Below are 25,239 nucleotides of genomic sequence, written 5' to 3'. Positions count from 1 at the left end.
GCCACCGCTTTGTCACCTCCCTGTCCCCCCAGGTGCCACCCCCCCTGGTCCCCAATGTCCCCCCAGATGTCACCACCCTGTCCCCACTGTCCACCCACAGATGCCACCCCCCTGTCCCCCCACAGGTGCCACCTCCCTGTCACCACTGTCCCCCCAGATGTCACCACCCTGTCCCCACTGTCCCCTCCCCCAGCTGCCACCCCTTGACCATGCCACCCCCCTTGTGGCACACGCACCCCTCTGCATGCACATGCACACACGTGTGCACACATGTATCCTTGGCTTGCACACACATGCCAATGCCATGGGCACACACGTGTGCACACATGTGCATCCTTTGCCTGCACACACATGCCAATGCCATGGGCACACACGTGTGCACACATGTATCCTTTGCCTGCACACACATGCCAATGCCATGGGCACACACGTGTGCACACATGTATCCTTTGCCTGCACACACATGCCAATGCCATGGGCACACACGTGTGCACACACATTCATCCTTGGCTTGCACACATGCGCCAATGCCATGGGCACACATGGCAATGCCATGGGCTCACACATGTTTGCACGCATGTAAGAGCGCATGCACACGCCCTGTGCACCCCCCAACCACATGTACACATGTGTGCACACGTATGCACGCACAACCCTCCATGCACCATATGTCTGCACACGCACCCCGTGCACATGCAATGCACACGCATGTACATGTGCACATGCGCACACGCATGCACACATGTGTACCCCCTTCCTCCCCCCCCTCCCCGTGTTACACCCCCCCCCAAACACATGTGCGCTGCCCCGCTGGAAGCACTGACACCACACACACGTGTGCCACCCCGCCCCGCCCCGTGTCCCCCCCCACCCCCGGTGACATCGGGGCCTGGGTGCAGGGACAAAGTCCGGCACGGCCACAACACGGGACACCGCGACGGGGGCCATGTCCTGCGCCACGCTCCCCTGGCTCCTGGTGCTGAGCCTCTGCGCCCAGCACGCCGCAGGTAGGCACACCCCGCGCCACACCGCGACACGCCCCACGGCAACACCCCGTAACATACCGCGGCACGCCACAACACGCCACGGCAACACCCCACAACACCCCATAACATACCACGACACGCCGCGACACGTCACAACAACACCCCACAACACCCCGTTACATACTGCAACACGCCACGGCAACACCCCACAGCAACACCCCACAACAGCCTGTAACATACCACGACATGCCATGACACGCCATGGCAACACCCCACAACACCCCATAACATACCACAACACGCCACGACACGTCACGACATCACATAACATACCACAGCACACCACGACACGCCAAGGCAACACCCCACAACACCCTATAACATACCACAACATGCCACGACATGCCACAACATGCCATAACACATCACCACATACCACAATACATCACGACGCACCCCGAGGTGCAGCGACACGCCACAACACGCTCCAACACACCACCACGCGTGTGCCAACCGCAGGGGCTTCTCCGAGCCCGTTTTCGAGCCAAAATCCCGCCAGCTGGTTGGGGTTTTCCCCCTAATTAGGGCGATTTGAGCCCAAATTCGTGCCCACGTGGGTGGGGTGGGGGTGGGGGCTGCACCCAGTTTGGGGGGGATTTGGGATCTGGGTGCTGGCAGCAGGTGCGGTCGTCCTGATTTGGGGGGGTTTTGCCTTGTTTTGGGGTGTTTTCACCCGGGTTTTGGGTGCTTTCACCCAGTTTTAGGTGCTTTCACCCAGTTTTGGGTGCTTTCACCCAATTTTAGGTGCATTTGCCCAGTTTTGGGTGCTTTCACCCAGTTTTGGGTGCTTTCCCTCCCATTTTGGGTGCATTCACCCAGTTTTGTGTGCTTTCACCCCAATTTTAGCTTTTGTTTTGCATGCTTGCACCCAGTTTTAGCTGCATTCATCCAGTTTTGGGTGCATTTTCCTTTTTCTGGGTGCTTTCCCTCCCATTTTGGGTGCATTCCCCCAGTTTTTTGGGTGCATCCCCCCTGTTTTGGGTGCATCCCCCCAAATTTTGGGTGCATCCCCCCAATTTTGCATGCATCCCCCCACTTCTGGGTGCATCCCCCCTGTTTTGGGTGCATCCCCCCAAATTTTGGGTGCATCCCCCCAATTTTGCATGCATCCCCCCACTTCTGGGTGCATCCCCCCTGTTTTGGGTGCATCCCCCCTGTTTTGGGTGCATCCCCCCAAATTTTGGGTGCATCCCCCCTGTTTCGGGCACATCCCCCCACCCCAAGCCCCCCCACTCACCCCAGGACACTCCAGCCACCCCCTGCACCCATGGGTGCCCCTGCAGGTCCCCCTGTCCCCCGTTGCAGGTCTCCCACCGCGCCACATGGACTCCGTGGTGGAGATGGTGGAAGCCCTGGAGTCAACCAGCCGCGGCTTCGCCGGCGTCGTGCCGGAGCTGGCGCGGGCACTGGGTGCCTGCAGCACCCCGGGGTGCCGCGCGGTGCTGGGCCACCCACCCACTGTCCCAGCAGCCCCACCAACGCTCAGCCGCGAGCAGTGGCTGCTCTTCACCCAACTCCTCCACCACGACACCGCAGCGCCCGAGCGCGGCGCGGTGCTGGCACCCGACGGCTCCACCGTCACCCTGGGACCCCTCCTCGCCGGCATCGAGGTTGGCCTCAGGCGGGCGTTGGGGTGGGCTGTCCCCACCCTGGAGCCACCCGTCGATGCGCTCTACGCCGTCACCATCACCGAAGCCTTGGGGACATCCTTCCTCTTGGCCCGTGACAGTGGTGGCCACCGGCCGGCGCTGGGACCCGCCGGCTGTTGGGATGACGTCAGTGACCCCCAAAACTACACCCTGCTGGGACCCCCCTCCCCCATCCCCGATGCCGTCGCCAACGCGGCGATGGATGGGGTGCTGTTGGGTGCCCAGCTGGCCCAAGCACCCGTCCCACTCGCCGATCTCCTCCGGGGCTACTATGGGACGGGCAACGGCACGGAGAAGGGGCGACCACCCAGCAGTTACCGGCGGCGAGATTTTGGGGCGCTGGTGGCACCGGAGAAGCTGGAGGAGGAGGTGGCGGCGATGCTGAGGGTGCTGCAGGTGCTGCCACCCACGCGGGAGCTCCTGGAGGACGTGGAGCCGGAGGAGGTGGTGGCCATTGCTCGCCAAGCAGCAAGGGACTTCACGGAGGTCTATGTGGGTAGGGAGGTGGCACTGGGTGGTGGGAGCAGATCTTCTGTCCCCCCCCCCCCCAAAAAAAATTGGGTGGGAGGGTGGGTGGAGAGCTGCACCCTGGGTGGGGGTGGGGTCTCTGGTGGCACCGCTGTGTAGGTGGCACCGAGGGGAGTCAAGCTTTGAGAGCTCGGTGGTGACATGTGGCTTGGCATGGTGGCCACCACCGCTGTGTCCCCTGGATGGACACCACCATGTCCCCTGGCTGGACACCAGTGTGTCCTCAGTTACCCCTAGATGAGGGGACCTCAGGGGGACACCATCATGTCCCAGGCCAAGGTGTCCGTCAGCTGGGCAGATGCTCCATGTCCCCAAGACACCCAGGGGACACCATCATGTCCCAGGCCAAGGTGTTCCTCAGCTGGGCAGATGCTCCATGTCCCCAAGACCCCCAGGGGACACCACCATGTCCCAGGCCAAGGTGTTCCTCAGCTGGGCAGATGCTCCGTGTCCCCAAGACCCCCAGGGGACACCACCATGTCCCAGGCCAAGGTGTTCCTCAGCTGGGCAGATGCTCCGTGTCCCCAAGACCCCCAGGGGACACCATCATGTCCCAGGCCAAGGTGTTCCCCAGCTGGGCAGATGCTCCATGTCCCCAAGACCCCCAGGGGACACTGCCATGGGTCCAACCGCCCATGGGACCAGGCATGTCCCCTTCCTCCACCACCTGCCTTCCCTCGCAGCGTGCCCGGCCATCGTGCCCCGGTGCATGTGGGGTGCCCGTCCCTACCGGGGCACCCCCAAACCGTTGACCCTCCCCTTGGGCTCCGTCTATATCCATCACACCTTCATACCCAGCGCTCCGTGCCGCACCTTCACCGCCTGCGCCCGTGCCATGCGTGCCATGCAACGCTTCCACCAGGACACCCGTGGTTGGGATGACATCGGCTACAGGTGAGACCCCGTCACCATCACCCCACCGTGGTCCCCACCACCCATCCCTAGGTGGCTCAGGTTGACCCGTGGGTGCTTGCAGCTTCGTGGTGGGGTCGGATGGGTACCTGTACCAAGGTCGAGGCTGGCACTGGGTGGGTGCCCACACCAAAGGCTACAACACCAAAGGCTACGGCGTCAGCTACGTTGGAGACTTCTCGACCACCTTGCCAGACCGTGATGCCATTGCCCTGGTGCGGGACAATCTCCTGCCCTGCGCCGTGAGGACTGGCCGGCTCCATCCCAACTACACCTTACGTGGCCACCGCCAGATGGGTCACACCAGCTGCCCCGGCAACTCCCTCTTCCATGAGATTGAGACCTGGCATGGCTTCAAGGTGAGCATCGGTGGCATCTTCATGGCTTGGAGGTTGGGTGCCCGGTTGGGGTGTCTGGTCCAGCTGGCATGGCTGGGAGGGTGGTGGGTTGGTGGAGGTGGTGGTGGGGCTAGTCACGGTTTCTTCTCTCTTCTGCAGTGAGGACCAGCCCTCTGGATCCTGGTCTGGATGGGTGCGGGAGAGGTTGGATGGTGATCTAGGTGGATGCTGGCCTGATGGGTGATGGTCTAGATGAACCCTGGTCCAACAGATGTTGGTTCTATGGGTGCCAGCCTGGGTGGACCCTGGTCCAGACAGACCCTGAGCCAAGGGATGTCATCAGGGATCAGCCCTGGGCCAGGTGGACACCAAACCCATGGATGCCAGCCCAGATGGACCCTGGTCCAGGTGGACACCAGCCCAACGGATGCCAAGTCTGATGGACCCTGGTCCAGGTGGACACCAAACCCATGGATGCCAACCCTGATGGACCCTGGTCCACGTAGACACCAGCCCAACGGATGCCAACCCTGATGGACCCTGGCCCAGAAGAACCTCAACTTTGAAGCCTACTAGCCTGGACAGATCCTGGCCCAGATTGGCACCGGGCCAGGAGGCTCCTGACCTGGCCCCACTGGCCCAGCAGCCCCTTCCTGTAGCCACAAGCCACCAGAAATCCCCCTGCAATAAAGTCAGTGGCAGGACATCAGCTTTGGGTGGTCTCTGGACATCAAGAGGGAAACTGAGGCATGGGGGAGGGGATGGCCATGGGAGAGGACCTGAGGGACCCAGGTGCCCAGGACCTGCTGCAGGGCTGGGTGCTGTGGCACACGTGTGTGTGTGTGTACACATATGCCCAAGCAGCGCTGTCCCCCCCTTACCCCACGCCTTGGGGACCCCACATGACCCCCAAGGAGACCCCCCCCTCCATATCCCACCCCCCAGACGGACATCCAGCTCCCACGCTGCACCCCCCACCACAGCACCCGGGAACTGCCAGCTCCAGCACCCGTTCACTCTGAAACCTAATGATGGCGTTTAAACCCAATGCGTGCCCCTGGCCACCAGGGGCCCCAGCCCCCCTCGGGGGGTGGTCCAGGGTGGGTCACCCCCCTCGACATGCCCCGAGCTGTGGCCCAGCGTAAACTGGGAGCGGAGATAACATCATCGGGGCAGAGGCGGAGGTGAGGGTGTGACTGAAACTCCTGCCTGGTCACATGGGGAAGCCACGACAGGAACCGGGGAGGCCGAGTCAGGGTGCCAGAGAACAGCCGAGGTACCACGGGGATGGGGGGATGGGACATGGGGGGGGCGGGGGGGCACCCCAGGGTGATGCTCCAGCCTGGTGGGTACGTGGCAGATGCAGGATGCTGGGGTGGGGTGAGGCAGCACCCTGGGGTGCTGCAGGGGGAGGGGTATGGGTGATGGGGTGCTGCGGGGGGTGTGGGTGATGGGGTTCTGGGGAGGGGGGTGATGGGGTGCTGTAGGGTGCTGCAAGTTTGGGGGGGGACCCCAAAACCGTCCCACCCCAGCGTTTGGACCCCCTCTGCAGGTCAGCTCTGGAGTGCTGGCACCCCGAAATTGGAGCCATAGGCACCCACATCTCACCGGGGGGTGGGGGGGGGACGGTGAGGAGGTCCTGGGTGCACCCAGCCCCCCACCCTGGGGTCACCCTGGGGTGCTGGCCAGGTCCTGGCACGGGGTGCAGGTGCCAGGAGGAAACGGGGTGGCGGTGTGGGGGGAACGGCAGCGGCGGCAGCGGCGGAAGCATTGCCAGCACCCGCCTGCGCTCGGGGCCACCGGGGGTGTCAGGCCACCTGCCGGGGTGTCACCCCGGCCCTGGTGTCACCGCGCCCCACTGTCACCAAAGGCTGATGCTGCCGCACCTGCCGTGCCACCGCGCCCCGGCAGGGATGGGTGCTGCAAGGAGTACTGGCACCCGTGGGTGGGGGGACCCCAGGGTGGCCAGGGACAGCAGCACCCACGAGATGGGGACCCCCCAGTGGACAGGGGCAGTCTGGGGACATGGGCACCCCCAAACTGGGGGGTCCTGGGTGGCAGGGGCACCTCAGAAATGTGGGCACCCACGGGGTGGGGGGACCCCCACAGTGGCTGGGCCACCCATGGAAATGGGGACCCCAGGGTGGGCAGAGCCACCCCACAGCGAGGGGCACCCCAAGGTGCCCCAAAGTGGGTCCCAGTTAAGGGTGCCCTGGGTGACAGGACACAAACTGGGGGGGCCCGAGGGTGCCCTGGAGAAGGGCGGCCATGTGGGGGGCCCCAATGAGGGTGCCTGGATTGGGGAGCTGGGGGGGGGGGGCAGATTGAGACCCCCAGATAAGGGCAGCCAGATAGGGGGGCACAGGGTGGGGGCACCCAATAGGGGGGCTCATATAGGGTGCTCATATACAGGTGCTCATATAGGGTGTTCATATAGGTGCTCATGTAGGGGTGCTCTTACAGGGGTGCTCATGTAGGGGTGCTCATATAGGGTGCTCATATAGGAGCTCATATAGGGAGCTCATATAGGGTGCTCATATAGGGTGCTCATATAGGGGTGCTCATATAGGGGTGCTCATATAGGGTGCTCATATAGGGGTGCTCTTATAGGGTGTTCATGTAGGGGTGCTCATATAGGGTGCTCTTACAGGGGTGCTCATATAGGGGTGCTCATATAGGTGCTCATGTAGGGGTGCTCATATAGAGGTGCTCATATAGGGGTGCTCATGTAGGGGTGCTCATATAGGGGTGCTCTTACAGGGGTGCTCATATAGGGGTGCTCATGTAGGGGTGCTCATATAGGGTGCTCATATAGGGAGCTCATATAGGGAGCTCATATAGGGTGTTCATGTAGGGGTGCTTTTATAGGGGTGCTCATATAGGGGTGCTCATATAGGGGTGTTCATGTAGGGGTGCTCATATAGGGGTGCTCTTACAGGGGTGCTCATATAGGGGTGCTCATATTGGGAGCTCATATAGGGTGCTCATATAGGGAGCTCATGTAGGGGTGCTTTTATAGGGGTACTCATATAGGGTGCTCATATAGGGTGTTCATGTAGGGGTGCTCATATAGGGAGCTCATATAGGGAGCTCATATAGGGTGCTCATATAGGGTGCTCTTATAGGGGTGTCCGGGCTTGGGTGCCTGGATAGAGGCACCCAGATCGGGGTGCCCTGGGTGGGGGTGCCTGGATAGGGGCGCCCATAAAGTGACTCTCAGATAGGGCTGCCCGGGCGGGGATGGTAGGTTGGGGTGCCCGGGTAAGGGTCTCCCACCTCCCACCCCCCACCCCATGGCTGACGTGTCTCTCCCCACCCCACAGATGGACCCAGAGCGACCCCCACCTGGCCCTGAGCCACCAGCCCTGCTCAAGACCTACAAGTGGCGAACAGCAGCACCCGTGGGTGACCGAGAAGCTGCGCGGGGCGCAGGGTCCCCGGGGAGCCGCCACTGGAGCCGGCTGCAGGGGTGGAAACGCTCCTACAGCCACCCCGAGCCCAGTGGTCTTGACGAGGGCACGTCCCCCATGGGGGCACCCAAGGCCAGCACCCGTCGGTCCCTCTTCCAACGGGCCTTTTCGGCCCCATCCAAGGGTCCCAAGGAGACGCGGGGTGCCGAGGGGGGCAGGACCACCCTGCAGTGGTACCTGCGCTCCGTCTCCAAGAGGAAGGGTCCCATGGAGAGCAGCGCCAAGGTGGAGCAGGTGCTCCATGATGCTCTGCCAGGTAAGGGGGGGCACGGCGGGGGGTGGGGGTCAGGGTGCTGGTGGGAGGTGGTGGCGGTGGGCGGAGGGGGGTGGGGAAGGGTGGAGGAGGGGTGGGGGTTGGGGATTAGGAGTGGGGGGTGGTAATGCTGGGTGGGGGGTGATAATGCTTGGTAGGGGGTGATGATGATGAGTGGGGGGTGATAATGCTTAGTAGGGGGTGATAATGCTGGGTGGGGGGTGGTAATGCTGGTTGGGGGTGATAATGATGGGTGGGGGGGTCATAATGCTGGGTAAGGGGGATGATGGGTGGGGGGATGATAATGGTGGTTGGGGGTGATAATGCTGGGTAGAGGGTGATGATGAGTGGGGGATGGTAATGATGGGGGGGGTGACAATGCTGGGTGGGAGGTGATAATGATGGGTGGGGGATGGTAATGATGGGTAGGGGGGTGATGATGGGTGGGGGGTGACACTGCTGAGTGGGGGGTGATAATGATGGGTAGGGGGTGATGCTGGGTGGGGGGTGATAATGCTGGGTGGGGGGTGATAATGCTGGGTGGGGGGTGGTAACGATGATGGGGGTGATGATCTGGGGTGGTGGGCGGGGGGCAGCAGGCTGAGGGCACTGGGTGGCGGTGACGGGTGGTGGGTGATGGGGAGATGGGTGGGATGGTGACAGCTGGGCTCTGGGTGGGTGACGGTGGGCTCATAGGGTGCAGGATCTGCCCAGGCTTCACTGGTGTTGGTGCCCTCCAAGGTTGGGGGGGCACCCACGGGTGCAGGGTGGCTGGGTCCCACCTGTCCCCAGGGCCCACTCAGCCACCCGTGGCCCTGGTCCCACATGTGCCTGGCACGGGGCTTGGTGGTGGCACGTGGAGCCACATGGGTGCCAGCGGCACCCAGATCTGGCAAAACTGGCTTGGCCCTGGCAAGGCCACCCACAGTGCCAGCGGGGCCACCCACGGTGCCAGCGGGGCCACCCATAGTGCTGGCAGGGCCCTGGGCAGAGCAGCCACCCAGGTTTGGCCCCTCCTGGCATCACCACACCCATGGTGGCACCTCTGTGGCCACGTGTCCCCCAAGGTCACCACGCTCATGGTGGCACCTCCATGGCCACCTGTCCACCATGGTGGACCATGGAGGTGGTCCATAGTCCTCTGGCACCATCACCACGCCCATAGCAGTGTGACAGCCATGTCCCCTGGTAGTGCCACACTACCCACGGGTGCTGGGGCACGGGGAGCCCCCCTGCCCACCGACACCCTGCTCTGCACCCCCAGCCAGCACCCATGGGACATCATCCATCCTGCTGGCACCAGCACCCGCCACCCCGGTGTGGGATGTCTCCAACTTCTCTTTGGTGGACGGCCACCTGGTCCTCGTGGGCAGAGACAGAGAGGTGAGGACACGGGGACATGAGTCCCCCGGGGAACCCAGGGGCTTGTGCCGACACCCCCTGGGGTGCACAGGTGGGTGCTAGGGACACCATTGGCTGACCCCTCCGTGTCCCCAGGCTGTGAGCAAGAGCAGGAACTGGACGGGGAGTGCCAAACCGGCAGGCGGCACGAGGGACACTGGTGAGCTCATGCGGCCCACGCCACCGCACACGCCACCGCACACGCCACCGCACACGGGTGCCACAGGATGTCAGCACGCGCTGGTGCAAGCCGTGTGCGTGCAGCTCTGGTGTGGCTCCGGTGCGTGGAGCTCCCTTGGCCACGTGCCATACCGTGTGCCGTGACGTGCGCCATGTCATGTGCCACACATTCGTGCATCATGTGCCACACCACGCACCGTGCCGTGTGCCACGCGGTCGTGCATCATGCGCTGCGCCGCGCGTTGTGCCATGCACCACGTGGCCCTGCGCCATGCGCTGTGCACTGTGTGCGCACCACGGCCGTGTGCCATGCCATGCCCCGTGCGCCACACACCATGCACCATGCCACGCACCGTGCTGGGCACCACACCATGCACTACGACGCGTGCTGTGCCGTGCTCTGCACCATGCACCATGCACTGTGCACCGTGCACCATGCTGTGCACCATGGCCATGCACCATGCGCTACAACACACACTGTGCCGTGCAATGCACCATGCACCATGCCGCACACCATGCTGTGCACCGCACCACGCACTATGACACCTGCTGTGCCATGCCGTGCACCATGCACCATGCACCATGCACCATGCCATGCACCATGTTGTGCACCATGCCATGCACTACGACACGTGATGTGCCGTGCCGTGCACCATGCACCATGCACCATGCACCATGCCATGCACCATGTTGTGCACCATGCCATGCACTACGACACGTGATGTGCCGTGCTGTGCACCATGCACCATGCCACACACCATGCTGTGCACCACACCACGCACTATGACACCTGCTGTGCCATGCCGTGCACCATGCACCATGCACCATGCACTGTGCCATGCAGCAGACCATGCCAAGCCCTGTGCCGTGCCCCATGCCATGCCCTGTGCCCCACGCTGTGTGTTATGCCACGCACCCTGCCGTGCCCTGTGCCCCACACCATGCCCTGTGCCATGCTCCACGCCATGCCCCGTGCCCCGTACCATGCATTCTGCCGTGCCCCACACCATGCCCCCTGCCCCATGCCCTGCATTTTGCCATGCCCCACGCCGTGCCTTGTGCCCCACGCCGTGCCCCATGCCCCACGCTGTGTCCTGTGCCCCTTGCCATGCATTGTGCCGTGCCCCACGCCGTGCCCTGTGCCCCACACCGTGCCCCGTGCCCCACGCTGTGTGTTGTGCCATGCCTGACGCCGTGCCTTGTGCCCCACGCTGTGCCCCATGCCCCACGCTATGTCCTGTGCCCCTTGCCATGCATTGTGCCGTGCCCCACGCCGTGCCCCACACCAGCCCCATGCAGGAAGCGTGATGCGCAAGGCTGCCTTGTACCGTCACCGCTTCCTCCCCGCTGCTGTGCCTGCCGATGGCAGCGATAACCGCTACCGCCTTCCCCCCTGCACCCCACACCGGCATCGCCACCCGCCATGGGGCCCCGGCGCTGGGTGCTCTGCGCCGCGCAGGGAGGTGAGTGACCCCAGCACCCTGGACCAGCACCCACATGGCACCAGGGTGACACCATCCTGGATGGGTGCTGAGCTTTGCAGCACTGGAGGTGGGGCATCAGGATAAATCCCTGCGCCCTCGCACCCCTGAGCGCCCACCTGCAGCACCCACAGCTCGGCTGCAACTGGGGGCTACGGGTGGGGGGAGGTGCAGGATTGGGCACCCAGAACCAGGCACCTGGCTGCTTCCTCCAGCTTTGGCTGATGTTTCCCCAGGGGGGAGGGGAGGTATGGATGTATCCTGCCCCCCCCAAATGCTGGTGCAGCGTTGGGGTGCTCAGGGTGCTGGGCAAGAGGGGTCTTGATGCTGGGTGCCCCCCCCAGACTCCGCTGTGGATGAGCGGAGCACCCGAGGTGCCGGGAGAAGCAGCGAGAGCGAAACCTCCCCCACCCTGCAGTTCAGCAATGTCAAGGTGGGCACCCCCTTACCCCCAGCCCCCCCCCCAGGGTGCTGGCCCCCCCCCCATGGCTGACACGGCACCCGTCTCCTCACCCCATCCAGGGGTTATTGTGGAAGAGGCTCCGGGAGCGGAAAGGTCGTGGTGGCTCCAAAGCTGAGACCCCAGCAGCAACGGTCCCCAACGGCGAAAGGTCCGGCAGGGTGGGGTGAGGCGGTGGGTTGGGGGGTGCTGGGGGGGGTGCTTGGGTGACCGTGCTGTCCCTGTAGGGTGCCCAGCCGGAGTGGCTCACGGGAATCGCTGCTGCCAGCACCCAGCGCCGCTGAGCTGGACCTCACCGGGGACAACGTCATCGTCCGGCCCGTGCACGGCAGCATCGTGGGAGAGAAGTTTTGCTTTCAGGTAATGGGCTTGCAGGGGGGTGCTCGGGGTGCAGCTGGGGCACCTTGGGGGGGCACAGAGGGCAACCTGAAGGAGAACCTAAGGGCACCCATGGCACCTTGGATAGGCACCCAGGGCACCCATGGCACCCTGGAGAGGTACCCAGGGTACACCATGGCACCTTGGATAGGCACCCAGGGCACCCACGGCACCCTGGAGAGGTACCCAGGGCACCCATGGCACCTTGGATAGGCACCCAGGGCACCCACGGCACCCTGGAGAGGTACCTGGGCTACACCATGGCACCTTGGAGAAGCACCCAGGGCACCCGTGGCCACCTACATAGTCACCCATGGCACCCTGGGGTGCATCCAGGGTACACCAGGCACCTTGGAGTGGCAACTGGAGACCCAGAACACCCTGCACAGGCACCCAGGGCCCCCTGGAGAAGCCCCCAGGGTGTCCAGAGCACCCATGGCACCCTGGAGGAGCACCCATGGCACCCTGGAGGTGCACCCAGAGCACCCAGGCACCGTGACAGGGCACCCAACGAACCCCGGAGCGGAATGCAGGGCACCCTTCAAAGGCACCCAGGGTGCTCCCACTCAGCACCAAAAAGACCCCTCAGCACAGCCCTTAGCCATGGTCACCCAGACCCCCAGCACAGCCCCCTCCCAGGCACCCAAGGGTGCCCCTCCAGACACCCTCCCTGCACCCAGATCATCACAGGCGAGGGCAGCCGGTCCTTTGGGTGCACATCCCTGGCTGAGCGCGACCGCTGGATCGAGAACCTGCGCCGGACCGTGCAGCCCAACAAGGTGGGACCGCGGGACACCCATGGGCCACACATGGGCCACCCCCCCCATCCCCAGGGGTTGGGAACCCCCCAGCACGCCCACATGGGGGACCAGCCACACACCCCCTGTCTCCCCAGTGGGCAGGATGAGGCCCACTGGCAGGGCTGGCTGGGGAAACTGGGGCATGAGCCACCCTGGAGCCCTGCTGGCACCCACAGCCCTGTGTCCCTGTGTCCCCTCCTGTCCCCTGAGGACTTGGTTGTCCCCTCCTGTCCCACGTGTCCCATCCTGTCACCCACGTCCCCTCCTGTCCCCAAGTCCCTGCACTGAATCCTGTGTCCCCTTCCAGTCCCCCATGTCCCCCCCAGTTCCCCTTTCCCCTCCTGTCCCCAGTGTCCCCCCGGTCCTCTATGTCCCCTCCTGTTCCCTGTTGCCCCTATATCCCCTTTTGTCCCTCCACGTCCCCTCTTGTCCCCATTCCCATGTCCACCCACAGAGTCCCCAGTAGCCACCAACCCCCTCCCCCCCAGATTTACACCACCCCCCCTCCATGACCCCCCCCACCCCGACAGGACAACTGCGAGCGGCTGGAGCTGGCGCTGAGCCGGTGGGTGTACGAAGCACGGGACCTGCCACCTCGGCGGCGGCTCCGTTGTCACCTCCACCTGGATGGCACCCTCTTTGCCCGTACCACCGCCAAGGTGGCCGGTCCCGATGGTGAGCTCTTTTGGGGTGAACTCTTCCAGTTGGCCGCCCTGCCACCCACCCGTGCCCTCACCCTCGCCCTTTGCCGTGATGACCAACCTGGACAACCGATGGCCTCCATCACTGTCCCCTTGGCCGAGCTGGCAGCCACCCGGCAGCCCTTGGAGCGCTGGTACCCGCTGAGTGGTCCTGGGGGAGGCGAGCGGGTGCCGTCGGTGAGGGTGCGTGGGCGCTACCGGGAGGTGCGGGTGCTGCCCATCGTGCGCTACAAGGAGTTGGCTGAGTTCATCACCTTCCACTACCGGGAGCTGTGCGCCCGCCTGGAGCCCACCATCGCTGTCCGGCACAAGGAGGAGCTGGCTGGTGCCCTGGTCCACGTCTTGCAGAGCACTGGGAAGGCCAAGGTGGAGCGGGTGGTGGCCATGGGGGACATGGGGAGGGGGGGGGGAGGGTGGATAGGAGGGAGGTGGGTGTCGCCTCACGTGTTATGGGTTTGGCAGCTGGGGTGGGATGGGTATCGTGGGTTGGGGGTGCCGGGAGAGCTGGGGTGGGATGGGTGGGGTGGATGGGTTGGGTTGGGAGGGGATGAATGAGATGGGTTGGGGTTAGATGGGTTGGGTTGGGAGGGGGTGGGATGGATAAGTTGGGTTGGCGTTGGATGGGTTGGGGAAGGAGGGGGGTGGGATGGATAAGTTGGGTTGGCGTTGGATGGGTTGGGTTGGGAGGGGGTGGGATGGATGAGGTGGGTTGGGAGAGGATGAGATGGATGACATGGGTTGGGGTTAGATGGGTTGGGTTGGGAGGGGATGGGATGGAGGGGATGGGTTGGGGTTGGATGGCTTGGGTTGGGATGAGTTGAGTTGATGGGATGGATGTGTTTGAATGGGACGGGGGCGGGGGGGGGGGGGGGATATGATCCTGGCCCTTCCCGGGGTGGGTTGGTGGAGCCAGTCTGGGGCCATGGGTGCCCTCTGAGCCCTCCAACATGTCCTGGCAGTCGTTCCTCATTGACCTTGGCGTAGCTGAGCTGGACCGCTTTGACGACCGCGAGGCACTGATCTTCCGCGAGAACACGCTGGCCACCAAGGCCATTGACGAGTACATGAAACTGGTGGGGGGCAAGTACCTCCAGGACACGCTGGGTACGGCCGAACATCACAGGGCTTTGTGGGACATTATGGGATGTTCTGGGATGCACGACATCCTGGGCATGAAGTTACTGGGTGCTACAGGGCATTAGGGGGCACTTTGGGCTGCAAGAAACCCCCAGAACATCCATGGGGATGTGGTGGAGGCTTGTCCCAGCCATCCCTATGGTGGTGGCCACTTGGACACCTCTCACACGTTGTCCCTTGGTGCCCAGGTGAGATTGTGGCCCAGCTCTGCACCTCGGATGACAGCTGCGAGGTGGATCCCAGCAAATGCGCCAGCCTGGACCTCTCCGACAACCAGAACAACCTGCGGCAGGTCTGCGAGGAGACCCTCCAGCGAATCGCCACCTCCTGCGAGTAAGGGCACAGCGGGTGGCCATGGGGACGGGCACCTGCACAGGGATGGGCTTGGGGATGGACAGCATGGGCAATGGGACAGGCAGGACGGTGGGCACCAATGCCAGGAGGAGCCGGGAGAAGCTTGGAGATGGGCATGGGCACAGGGATGGGCTTGGGGACAGGGATGGGAATGGGCAGGAGGACAGGCAGTGGCACCAGGATGGGCATGGGGACGGGTTTGGGGACTGGCACCATCCCTGGGGTGGACACGAGGGTCAGGAAAGGGGGTGGGCACCATCCCTAGGGTGGGCATGGGGATGGGTTTGGGGACTGGAACCATCCCTGGGGTGAGCATGGAGATGGGCACCAGCAGGACCTGGGTACAAGCCTGGGGACAGACATGGGGATGGGGGACAGAGGGATGGGGGTGGGCACCATCCCTGGGATGAACACGGAGATGGGCACCAGGAAGAACCTTGGAGGCCAGCAGAGGGGACGAGCACAGGGACAAGCACAGCATGGCGGGCACGCCATCCCACCACACCCCAGGGTGGCACCCTGCAGGGGCTCCAGCCCACCCCCACTACCCCATCCCCCATCAGGACGTCTCTCCATAGGACCTTCCCGGCGGAGCTGGGCGAGATCTTCTCGGCGTGGCAGGATGAGTGCACGGCGCGGGGCAAAGCACCCATCGGGCAGCGCCTGGTCTCGGCCTCCCTCTTCCTGCGCTTCCTCTGCCCGGCCATCATGTCCCCGAGCCTCTTCGGCCTCGTCCAGGAGTACCCGAACGAAGCCACCACCCGCACCCTCACCCTGGTGGCCAAGGTCATCCAGAACCTGGCCAACTTCACCACGTACGTCACGGCAGGGACGGCACTGGGCGGGGGGTCACATGTCCATCGGGGAGCCATGGGGTGGTGGGGACATCCCTACATGCTGTGTGGCACGTGCCATGGACGGTCATGGGGCAGTTGGGTTGTCCTCAACATGCCATGGAGCAGCAGAGATGTCCCATAAATGCCATCGGCTGTGAGATGTTGTCCCCAACATGCCATGGAGCAGCAGACATGTCCCATAAATGCCATGGGCTGTGAGATGTTGTCCCCAACATGCCATGGAGCAGCAGACATGTCCCATAAATGCCATGGGCTGTGAGATGTTGTCCCCAACATGCCATGGAGCAGAAGGGATGTCCCATAAATGCCATGGGCTGTGAGATGTTGTCCCCAACATGCCATGGAGCAGAAGGGATGTCCCATAAATGCCATGGGCTGTGATATCTCCACTCCATGAAGAGCCCCATGTGTCACCTGTGGTGGCCTGACCTGCAGGTGGCTTGGTCGGAGAACATGGTTGTGTCCTCACCCACGTCCTGGCTTCTGGTGGTGACACGGTGCAGGGACGTTGTGATGACTTGGACCATGATCCTGGAGGTGGCCTGGCCCATGACCACAATGGTGGCCCAGGCCTTCTCCTGGCCTTCAGGTGACTGGACATGGTGGTCCCCAGGTTTGGAGAGAAGGAGGCCTACATGGGCTTCATGAACGAGTTCCTGGAGCACAACTGCAGCACCATGACAGAATTCCTGCAGAGCGTGGCCAACCCCGAGAGCAGCGTCCACATGGCCACCTACGATGGCTACGTGGACCTGGCTCTGGAGCTCGCCACCCTCCACCTGCTGCTCTGTGACATCTTCTCCAGCCTGGACCAGGTACCACCACCCGTTTGTCCCCAAGGGTAGCTGGCAAGGCTGGCCACTTCCTTCTGTCCACAGACAGAGCTGGTGGCCGTTGCCCCATGGATGGCACTTACCCCACGGCCACCCGTTGTCCCCATAATGTCCTTGTCTTGTCCTGGTCCTGGTAGGCCACGCAGGAGGAGCTGGAGCCCCTGCCCACCATCCTCACTGCCATCAGGGAGGGGACCCCTGTCCCTGTCTCCGTCCGTCTCAGCTCCACCGCGGAGCAAAGGTACTGGTGGGTGGTCAGAGGGACACATGTGACCAAGGTGGACATGTGGGGCCAGGAGGAGCTTTGGGACAGTGGTGGCACGAGGGTGGGTTTGGGGTGGTTGTGGGTCTGGCTGGGTTCAGAGAATGGTTTTGGTCCCTGGTGGGTCCAGCAGATGGTTTTGGTCCAGGTTGGGGGTGGTTCTGGTCCCAGTTCAGGGGATGGGTTTGGTCCCTGGTGGGTCCAGCAGATGGTTGTGGTCCAGGTTGGGGGTGGTTCCAGTCCCAGTTCAGGGGATGGGTTTGGTCTGGACTGGATTTGGTGGCCACCAGGCTGGCTCCAAGAGATGTTCCTGGTCCCAGATGGATTCAGGAGGTGTTTCTGGACCTAACTGGGTTTGAGGTAGTTCAGGTCTAGGCTGGTCCCAGTTCAGGGGATGGTTTTGGTCCCTGGTGGGTCCAGCAGATGGTTGTGGTCCAGGTGGGGGATGGTTCTTGTCCCAGTTCAGGGGATGGTTTTGGTCCCAGTTCAGGGGATGGTTTTGGTCCCAGTTCAGGGGATGGTTTTGGTCCCTAGTGGGTCCAGCAGATGGTTGTGGTCCAGGTGGAGGATGGTTCTGGTCCCAGTTCAGGGGATGGTTTTGGTCCCTGGTGGGTCCAGAAGATGGTTGTGGTCCAGGCGAGGGATGGTTCTGGTCCCAGTTCAGGTGCTGGTTTTGGTCTGGACTGGATTTGGTGGACACCAGGAGATGTTCCTGGTCCCAGATGGATTCAGGGGGTGTTTCTGGTCCTGTCTGAGCTTGGGGTAGTCCAGGTCTAGGCTGGGCTCAGGAGACGGGTCCAACCCCAAGGGGGTCTGGGGTGCCTCTGGTCCCAGTGGGGTTCAGGATGGTTCTGGACCTTCCTGGCCCTCTCCATCACCTACCTCCCCTCTCAGCAAGGCAGAAAGCTTCAAACCAGGCTTCGTGCCACCACGGGACCTGAGCAAGCACAGTCCCCTCATCAAGAGCCAGTCCCTCACCAGCATCCGCCGCGGCCGGAGCCGGGAGGATGGCCCAGACCCAGAGCCATCACCGGCACTGGTCCCATCACCGCCACCCAACCGGGAACGCCGCAACGTGCAGCGCACCCAGAGCGTGCCGGCACAGACCAAAGCCACCCGGCGCCTGCGCAAGCAGGGCAGCGCCGAGCAGGTGGCTGAGCCACCCGCCAATGACACCCCGGGGTCCCTCGTGCCATGCGGTGCCGCGGTAAGCCACGGCAGCCATCGCGCCATCGTCCCGGTGGGGTGGGTGCTCGGTGGGTGCTGTTGATGGTGCCACCAGTGCCGTTAACACGTGCCACTGGTGCCGTAGGGTTGCGGGAAGCCGCGGCAGCCATCGTGCCATCACCCTGGCATTGGGGTGGGTGCTCGGTGGGTGGCGTTGATGGTGCCACCAGCGCCCTTAACGGGTGCCACCAGTGCCGTAGGGTTGCAGAAAGCCGCAGCAGCCATCGCGCCATCATCCTGGTGGGGTGGGTGCTCGGTGGGTGGCATTGACGGTGCCACCGGTGCCATTAACGGATGCCACCGTAGGGTTGCGGTAAGCTGCAGCAGCCATCACGCCATCGCCCTGGTGTTGGGGTGGGTGCTCGGTGGGTGCCGTTAACGGATGCCACCGGTGCCATAGGGTCGTGGGAAGCCGCGGCAGCCATCGTGCCATCGCTCCAGTGTTGGGGTGGGTGCGTTGATGGTGCCACTGGTGCCGTTAACCGGTGCCGCCATAGGGTTGCAGGAAGCCGCGGCAGCCGTCACCCTGGTGTTGGGGTGGGTGCTCGGTGGGTGGTGTTCATGGTGCCACCGGCGCCGTTAATGGGTGCCACCGTAGGGTCACGGGAAGTTGCGCTCGTCGGTGTCGCTACCACGCAAATCGACGGTGCCGTGGCAGCGCTACGCGGAGGAGGCGGCAGCGGCGGCGCAGGGCGAGCTCTATGCCATGCGCCCACTGGAGAAGGTACCACCAGGGTGGGTGGCAGCCCACGGCACGGGGGTGCCCCCCAGACCCCCTCCCCACACCCGAGTCTTCGTCCCCCCTTCCAGCACGGGCGGTTGATCGAGGTGCTGCGGCAGGAGGTGGCGGAGAACCGGGAGAAGCTGCGGCTGGCGGAGAGGCAGGTGGGCGAGGTGGAGGGGCACCAGCGGGGGCTGCGGCACGAGCAGGGGCAGCACCGGGAGCAGCTCGAGCGCCTGCGGCAGCAGCTGGAGGAGGCCAACGCCCGCGCGGCCAATTTGGGTGCCAGGTGGGGGTGGGGAGTGGGTGTTGGGTGGGGGTGGGGAGTGGGTGTCGGGTGAGGGTGGGGAGTGGGGTGCCGGGTGGGGGTGGGGGAGTGGGTGTTGAGTGGGGATGGGGGGTGGGTGCCGGGTGGGGATGGGGAGTGGGTGTCGGGTGGGGGTGGGGAGTGGGTGACGGGTGGGGGTGGGGAGTGGGTGTCGGGTGGGGGTGGGGAGTGGGTGTCGGGTGGGGGTGGGGAGTGGGTGTCGGGTGGGGGTGGGGAGTGGGTGTCGAGTGGGGATGGGGAGTGGGTGTCGGGTGGGGGTGGGGAGTGGGTGTCGAGTGGGGGTGGGGAGTGGGTGCCAGGTGGGGGTGGGGAGTGGGTGTCGGGTGGGGGTGGGGAGTGGGTGCCGGGTGGGGGTGGGGAGTGGGTGCCCCCAATCAGCGGGTGCCACCACCGGGGCAGGGTCTTGGCTCACCCCCCCCCCCCCGTTAGGCTGACGGCTGCTGAAGGCACCAGGAAGAAGGACCTGGAGAGGCTGAAGACCAGCGAGGAGAAGAGCCAGGAGCTGGTAAGAGCTGGGCTGTGGGTGCACCCAGGGGTGACGCGGGGGACCTGGTGGCACTGACGTGGTCCCCTGGCAGGAGAGGCGGCTGGCGGTGCTGGAGAGGGACCAGGCGGAGCTGCGGGGTGCCATCGCCCACGTCCTGGGCACCCCCGGCAGGACGGGACGCCGGGTGCTGACGCGAGGTTGGGACGAAAGCGGTGATGATGCTCAAGCCACCAGCGTGTAACTGACCGTCCCGATGTCCCCAACATCATCTCCTGTGGTTCCTGCAGGTTTGGTCCCCATCCTGCGGGGTGTCCCGAGCAATAAACAGCGTTACAAGGTGCTTGGTTGTGTCCTGCCACCCCCCGGGGTTCTGTCCCCACCCTGTCCCCAGCACCCGACGCCTGCCTGGAACATCCAAAGACCTGGGGCAGTGAAAGGGACAGCAGGGAACCCCTGGGGACATGGTTGTGGGGACAGTTTGGGCCCATAATGGGGATGACAGGGCCATAGGGACCCCTCAGGGCAGGGCCATGGGGACACTTTAGGGACAATAGGGCTGCGGGGACCCTTCGGGGCATGGGGTGCCCTCGGGGACAACACAGGGATCCCTTGGGACAGGGCCATGGTGACCCCTCAGGGCAGGGCCACGGGGACGCTTTGGGGACAGCAGGGCCACAGGGACCCCTCGGGAAAGGCCTATGGAGACCCTCAGGACAGAGTCATGGGGACATTTTGGGGACAACAGGGCCACAGGGCCCCTAGGGACAGGGCCACAGGGACCCCTCAGGGCAGGGCCATGGGGACACTTTGGGGACAGCAGGGCCACGGGGACCCCTCGGGACAGAGCAATGAGGATACTCTGGGGACAACAGGGCCCCGGGGACCCCTTGGGGCAGGGCCATGGGGACACTTTGGGCACGACAGGGCCACAGAGATCCCTAGGGACAGGGCCACAGAGTCCCCTTGAGGACAGCAGGGCCACATGGTCCCCTCGGAGACAGCAAGGCCACTGGGTCCCTTTGGGGACAACAGGGCCATGAGGACACTTTGGGCACAACAGGGCCACGGGTTCCCCTTGGGGACAGCAGGGCCGCAGGGCCCCCTCGGGGCAGGGCCACGGGGACACCTTGGGGACAACAGGGCCACGGGGACCACTTGGGGACAGCAGGGCCGCAGGGCCGCCTCGGGGCAGGGCCACGGGGACACTTTGGGGACGACAAGGCCACGGTGTCCCCTCGGGACAGGGCCACGGGTTCCCCTTGGGGACAGCAGGGCCGCAGGGGCCCCTCGGGGCAGGGCCACGGGGACACTTTGGGGACGACAAGGCCACGGTGTCCCCTCGGGACAGGGCCACGGGTTCCCCTTGGGGACAGCAGGGTCGCAGGGGCCCCTCGGGGCAGGGCCACGGGGACACTTTGGGGACGACAAGGCCACGGTGTCCCCTCGGGACAGGGCCACGGGGGCACTTTGGGGACGACAAGGCCACGGTGTCCCCTCGGGGCAGGGCCAGGGGTCCCCGCGGGGTCCCCTCAGGGCCGCCCCTTCCCCGAGCCGCCAGACCTTCCCTCTCCGCCCCCCCAAGATGGCGCCGCGGCGCCGCCGTCGCTCTCTGATGACGCAGCGCCCCGCGCCGCCCCCGCCCCGCCCTCCTGGAAGGTCGCTGCGCCGCCGCCCCCCCACCCCGCCTCCTCCCGCCACTCCCAAGATGGCGGCGGCGCGGGGCCGCACACGTCATCAGAGCGCGCCGCGCGGCCCGGGGACGGCGGAGGGCGGAGGGCGGCGGCGGCCGCAGCGGCGGGGCGGGCGGGCGCGCGGCGTGGGGGGGCGGGGGGGGCGGCGCGAGCCAACATGGCGGCGGCGGCGGCGGAGGCGGCGCTGGGACCCCGTTCGCCGCCCCCCAAGATGTCGGCGGCGGCCTGGTCGCGCGCGGCGTGACGTAGTCAGGCCCCGCCGCCGGGAGGGGGGGCGGGGGGAGCGGCCGGAGCGGCGCAGGAGGCGGCGGCGGCGGCGGCGGCGGCGGCGGCGGCGGCAGCGGCGGCTGGACCGGCCGGGCCCCCGGGGGGGGATTTAAAGGGACCATGTCCCCGGCGCGGCAGCTGCGGTGGAGGCCGGAGCCGGGCAGGTGGCGGCGGGTGCAGCAGCGGCGGCGCTGACGGGGAGCAGCCCGGCGGGCCCGGCCCCGGGGGGCCGGCAGGGTGAGTGCCCCGGACTGGGGGGGGGACGACCCGGTGGGGGACAAAGCGGAGCCGCTACCGGGGGGGGACACCCACGGGGGGGTTGGGGGGGAGGGGGGGGGCAGACTGACATCCCCCTCCTCTTACCGGCCCCGTCCGGGGTGCTGAAACGCGGGGTGGGGGCGCCCAGGGGGGGCGGCGGCGGCTGAGGTAACCGGGGGGGGCGAGGGGGGGGGAAGGGCGGGCCCGGAGCCCGGCGGCCCGGGGGGGGGGGGGGGGGGGCGTGTGTGTGTGGTGATAGGGGGCACCCAGGCGGCCGGGGGGAGCATTTGGGGTGGGGGGGGGGGGGGGTGGGTCTGTGCTGAGGAGGGGACCCAGACGGTCGGGTGGGTGTTTGGGGAGGGGGGGGGCGGCCAGGCGTCCGACGAGCGTGGGGAGGGGGGGTGTGTGCTGAGGAGGGGTCTCTGGTGCCTGGGGGTATTTGGGGAGGGGTGTGTGTGCTGAGGAGGGGTCTCTGGTGCCCGGGGGTATTTGGGGAGGGGGGGGTGTGTGCAGATGAGGGGACCCTGGTGCCTGAGCGGGGTGGGAAGGGGGGTCTGTGCCGACGAGGGGTCTCTGGTGCCTGGGGGATGTGGGGAGGGGGGGTCTCTGCCGCCTGGGGAGGGGGGTCTCTGCCGAGGAGGGGGCTGATCCGGACCCCCGGTAACGTTTCCCTGCGGCTCCCCACGTGCTGGTTCCCGGAGCTCGACCTCTGCCAAGCCCGTTAACCGGGGTGAAACGGGCCGGCGGCGCCGGTGACCCCCCCGATCTGCGCCGGTGACCCCCCGATCTGCGCCGGTGACCCCCCGATCTGCACCGGTGACCCCCCGATCTGCGCCAGGAGCTTTTCATCGACCCCCTCCGGCAGCCGGGGTGGCGTTGGAGCCGGCGGGGGGCTACCGGGGCCGCCAGCTCCACGGTCTTCAGCCCCCGCAGTGGGGCTCGGCGGTGCCGGTGGGCTCGGCGGTGAGTTTTGGCACGGTGCTGGGAATTCCCGTTTCCCCAGCGCGTTGCTGGTGGGGAGTGGGCTCCGTGCCCGGTTGGCACCGCTGCCGCGTGGCGTGAAGACGAGAGCGGTGCTGCCGGCGCTCGGAGCGGCTTTTGGCTCGTCCCGGTGCATCCCAGTACCAATTGGAGCAGCTTTTGGTGCATCCCAGCATATCCCGGTGCCTCTCAGAGCAGCTTTTGGCTCATCCCAGTTCGTCCCGCCTCATCCCAGCTCGTCCTGGTGCCACTCGGAGCAGCTTTTGGCACGTTCCGGTGCCGCCTGGAGCAGCTCTTGGCTCGTCCCAGTGCATCCCAGTGCCAATCGGAGCAACTTTTAGCTCATTCCAGCATATCCCGGTGCTTCTCAGAGCAGTTTTTGGCTCATCCCAGCTTGTCCCGGTGCATCCCAGTGCCACTCGGAGCGGCTTTTGGCGCGTCCTGGTGCATCCCAGTGCCACTCGGAGCGGCTTTTGGCACGTCCCGGTGCATCCCAGTGCCACTCGGAGCGGCTTTTGGCGCGTCCTGGTGCATCCCAGTGCCACTCGGAGCGGCTTTTGGCACATCCCGGTGCATCCCAGTGCCACTCGGAGCGGCTTTTGGCACGTCCCGGTGCATCCCAGTGCCACTCGGAGCGGCTTTTGGCACGTCCCGGTGCATCCCAGTGCCACTCGGAGCGGCTTTTGGCACGTCCCGGTGCATCCCAGTGCCACTCGGAGCGGCTTTTGGCGCGTCCCGGTGCATCCCAGTGCCACTCGGAGCGGCTTTTGGTGCATCCCAGCTCGTCCCGGTGCCGCTCGGAGCAGCTTTTGGCTCGTCCCGGTGCCACTTGGAGCAGCTTTTGGCTCGTCCCGGTGCCACTTGGAACGGCTTTTGTCTCATCCTAGCTCGTCCCAGTGCCGCTTGGAGCAGCTTTTGGCGCGTCCCGGTGCCACTCAACGCCGGATTTCCGCCCTCGGTGCATTGTTTGGAGGAGCTGGTGTTCCCCGTCGCCTCTGCTTGATGCTGTGACATCCCTCTGTGGCAGCACCGACCACCCTGCAGCCAGATTCCTTCAGGATCCCAGCACCGGTGGGGTCCCAGATCGCAACAAACCCCCTCGGCGCAGGATTCGAGATCGCAACAAACCCCCTCGGCGTGGGATTTGTGACCGTTGGAGCAGAAAAGGAGGACGCATCCCCCTGGGAGCTCTTTTGCTCCTTCCAGCTCTGCGATGGGGGGTGGGTGGGGGGAAGCCACTTCTCTGCTAAATGAGCTCATTAACGGCGGGGAGAAACATCCCCGATTGACTGAGCATTCCTCATGGAGGGAAATCCTCCGGGATCGCGACTTGGACCCTTGGAGCTTCCCAGATCCTCCCTGAATTCTTCTCACCCCAAAAATGCGGAGCGCTTGCTCCTTTTCAGAGTTGGACTTGGTGGCTACAACGCGTGTCATCCGTCCGCGGCGTTGGTGCGGGCGCACCGGTGTTATCCCGGCACGGAGGAGGAAAAACGGGCACCGTCTTCCGGCGTTACAACTCCGCTCCACCAGGAAGAAGAAACTACACGGGGTGGGGGAGGAAAAAAAAAAAACAACCAAACAAAAAAAAAAAAAACCACCCCACGTGGCTGGAATTTGCCGGGTTCAAGCGCGCTGGGAGCGAGCTGGACCCTGCGAGCTTGGCCATGACCTGGCACGGAGGGGGAAAAAGTGGTGCTGTCCTCCTCTATCCTGATGGATTTCTGCCAGCGAGGAAAGAAAACAACCTGGGGGAGGGAAAAAAAAAAAAATGCAGCTGGAGCTTGCCTAGCTTGAGCACACTGGGAACGCACGGGGTGTCGTGTGCTGGGCTGGGAGCTGGTGCAGGGGGCGAAAACCGGTGCTGCCGTCCTGTATTGTGACTCTGCTCCGCTATTTGAGGGGAGAAAAAAAAAGTAGAAATTGGGGAAAAATCGTGCAGCCGCAACCTGCCCGGTTTAAGGGCGCTGGGAGCATGCGGGACCCCGTGAGCTTGGCTGTGACCTGGTCTGGAGGGGGAAAAACCGGCGCTGTCCTCCTGCGTTGGGGCTTTGGTGTGCCACGGAGGGGAAAAACAAAAAAGAAAAAAACCCAAACCCCGGGGGGGGGGGAGGGGGAAATCCGAGGTGGAAGGAGCCAGGAGCATGTGGGACGTGGTGTGCTGGGAAGGTGCTGTGACCTGGAATGGAGGAGGAAAAGCCACCGGGACCATGCTGGGTGCTGCGGGCTTTGCCATGAC

At 64.9% G+C, this 25,239-nt stretch overlaps 3 protein-coding genes across 5 annotated transcripts; 2 read left to right on the top strand and 1 right to left on the bottom strand.

Moving 5' to 3' along the window:
• The first annotated feature begins 888 nt into the window (after positions 1-888).
• PGLYRP2 (peptidoglycan recognition protein 2) lies at positions 889-5,177 on the top strand. 3 transcript variants are annotated; one of them, XM_040581506.1, is made up of 6 exons: positions 889-1,007; positions 2,352-3,191; positions 3,907-4,117; positions 4,200-4,494; positions 4,817-4,834; positions 4,929-5,177. In XM_040581506.1, the coding sequence occupies exons 1-6, from the start codon at positions 947-949 to the stop codon at positions 4,977-4,979; spliced, it is 1,476 nt and encodes a 491-aa protein (XP_040437440.1). In that variant the 5' UTR covers positions 889-946; the 3' UTR covers positions 4,980-5,177. The 3 variants fall into 3 exon arrangements, 2 of the variants coding, with proteins under 2 accessions (XP_040437440.1, XP_040437441.1); XR_005825925.1 differs by having other exon boundaries at positions 890-1,007; positions 4,633-4,834; XM_040581507.1 differs by lacking the exon at positions 4,929-5,177 and having other exon boundaries at positions 890-1,007; positions 4,633-4,906.
• A 539-nt stretch (positions 5,178-5,716) lies between these two features.
• On the top strand, positions 5,717-20,143 carry RASAL3 (RAS protein activator like 3). Its single transcript, XM_040581508.1, has 19 exons — positions 5,717-5,749; positions 7,797-8,199; positions 9,461-9,579; positions 9,694-9,757; positions 11,603-11,691; positions 11,781-11,869; positions 11,946-12,078; positions 12,777-12,875; positions 13,427-13,963; positions 14,557-14,701; positions 14,923-15,067; positions 15,667-15,903; positions 16,559-16,760; positions 16,916-17,019; positions 17,935-18,247; positions 18,866-18,991; positions 19,078-19,277; positions 19,746-19,821; positions 19,895-20,143. The coding sequence occupies exons 2-19, from the start codon at positions 7,797-7,799 to the stop codon at positions 20,042-20,044; spliced, it is 3,231 nt and encodes a 1,076-aa protein (XP_040437442.1). The 5' UTR covers positions 5,717-5,749; the 3' UTR covers positions 20,045-20,143.
• Positions 20,144-22,623: 2,480 nt separating this feature from the next.
• LOC121082167 lies at positions 22,624-24,437 on the bottom strand. The gene is made up of 2 exons (XM_040581509.1): positions 24,117-24,437; positions 22,624-24,083 (listed from the first exon to the last, which is right to left on the bottom strand). The coding sequence occupies exons 1-2, from the start codon at positions 24,435-24,437 to the stop codon at positions 23,385-23,387; spliced, it is 1,020 nt and encodes a 339-aa protein (XP_040437443.1). The 3' UTR covers positions 22,624-23,384.
• Between the last annotated feature and the right edge of the window lie 802 nt (positions 24,438-25,239).

This window comes from Falco naumanni, unplaced genomic scaffold (genome assembly GCF_017639655.2).
Source record: "Falco naumanni isolate bFalNau1 unplaced genomic scaffold, bFalNau1.pat scaffold_386_arrow_pat_ctg1, whole genome shotgun sequence".
NCBI classification, from domain to species: domain Eukaryota; kingdom Metazoa; phylum Chordata; class Aves; order Falconiformes; family Falconidae; genus Falco; species Falco naumanni.
Note: the sequence above shows the minus strand (reverse complement) of the source record. Positions and strands in the feature narration are given on the sequence as shown.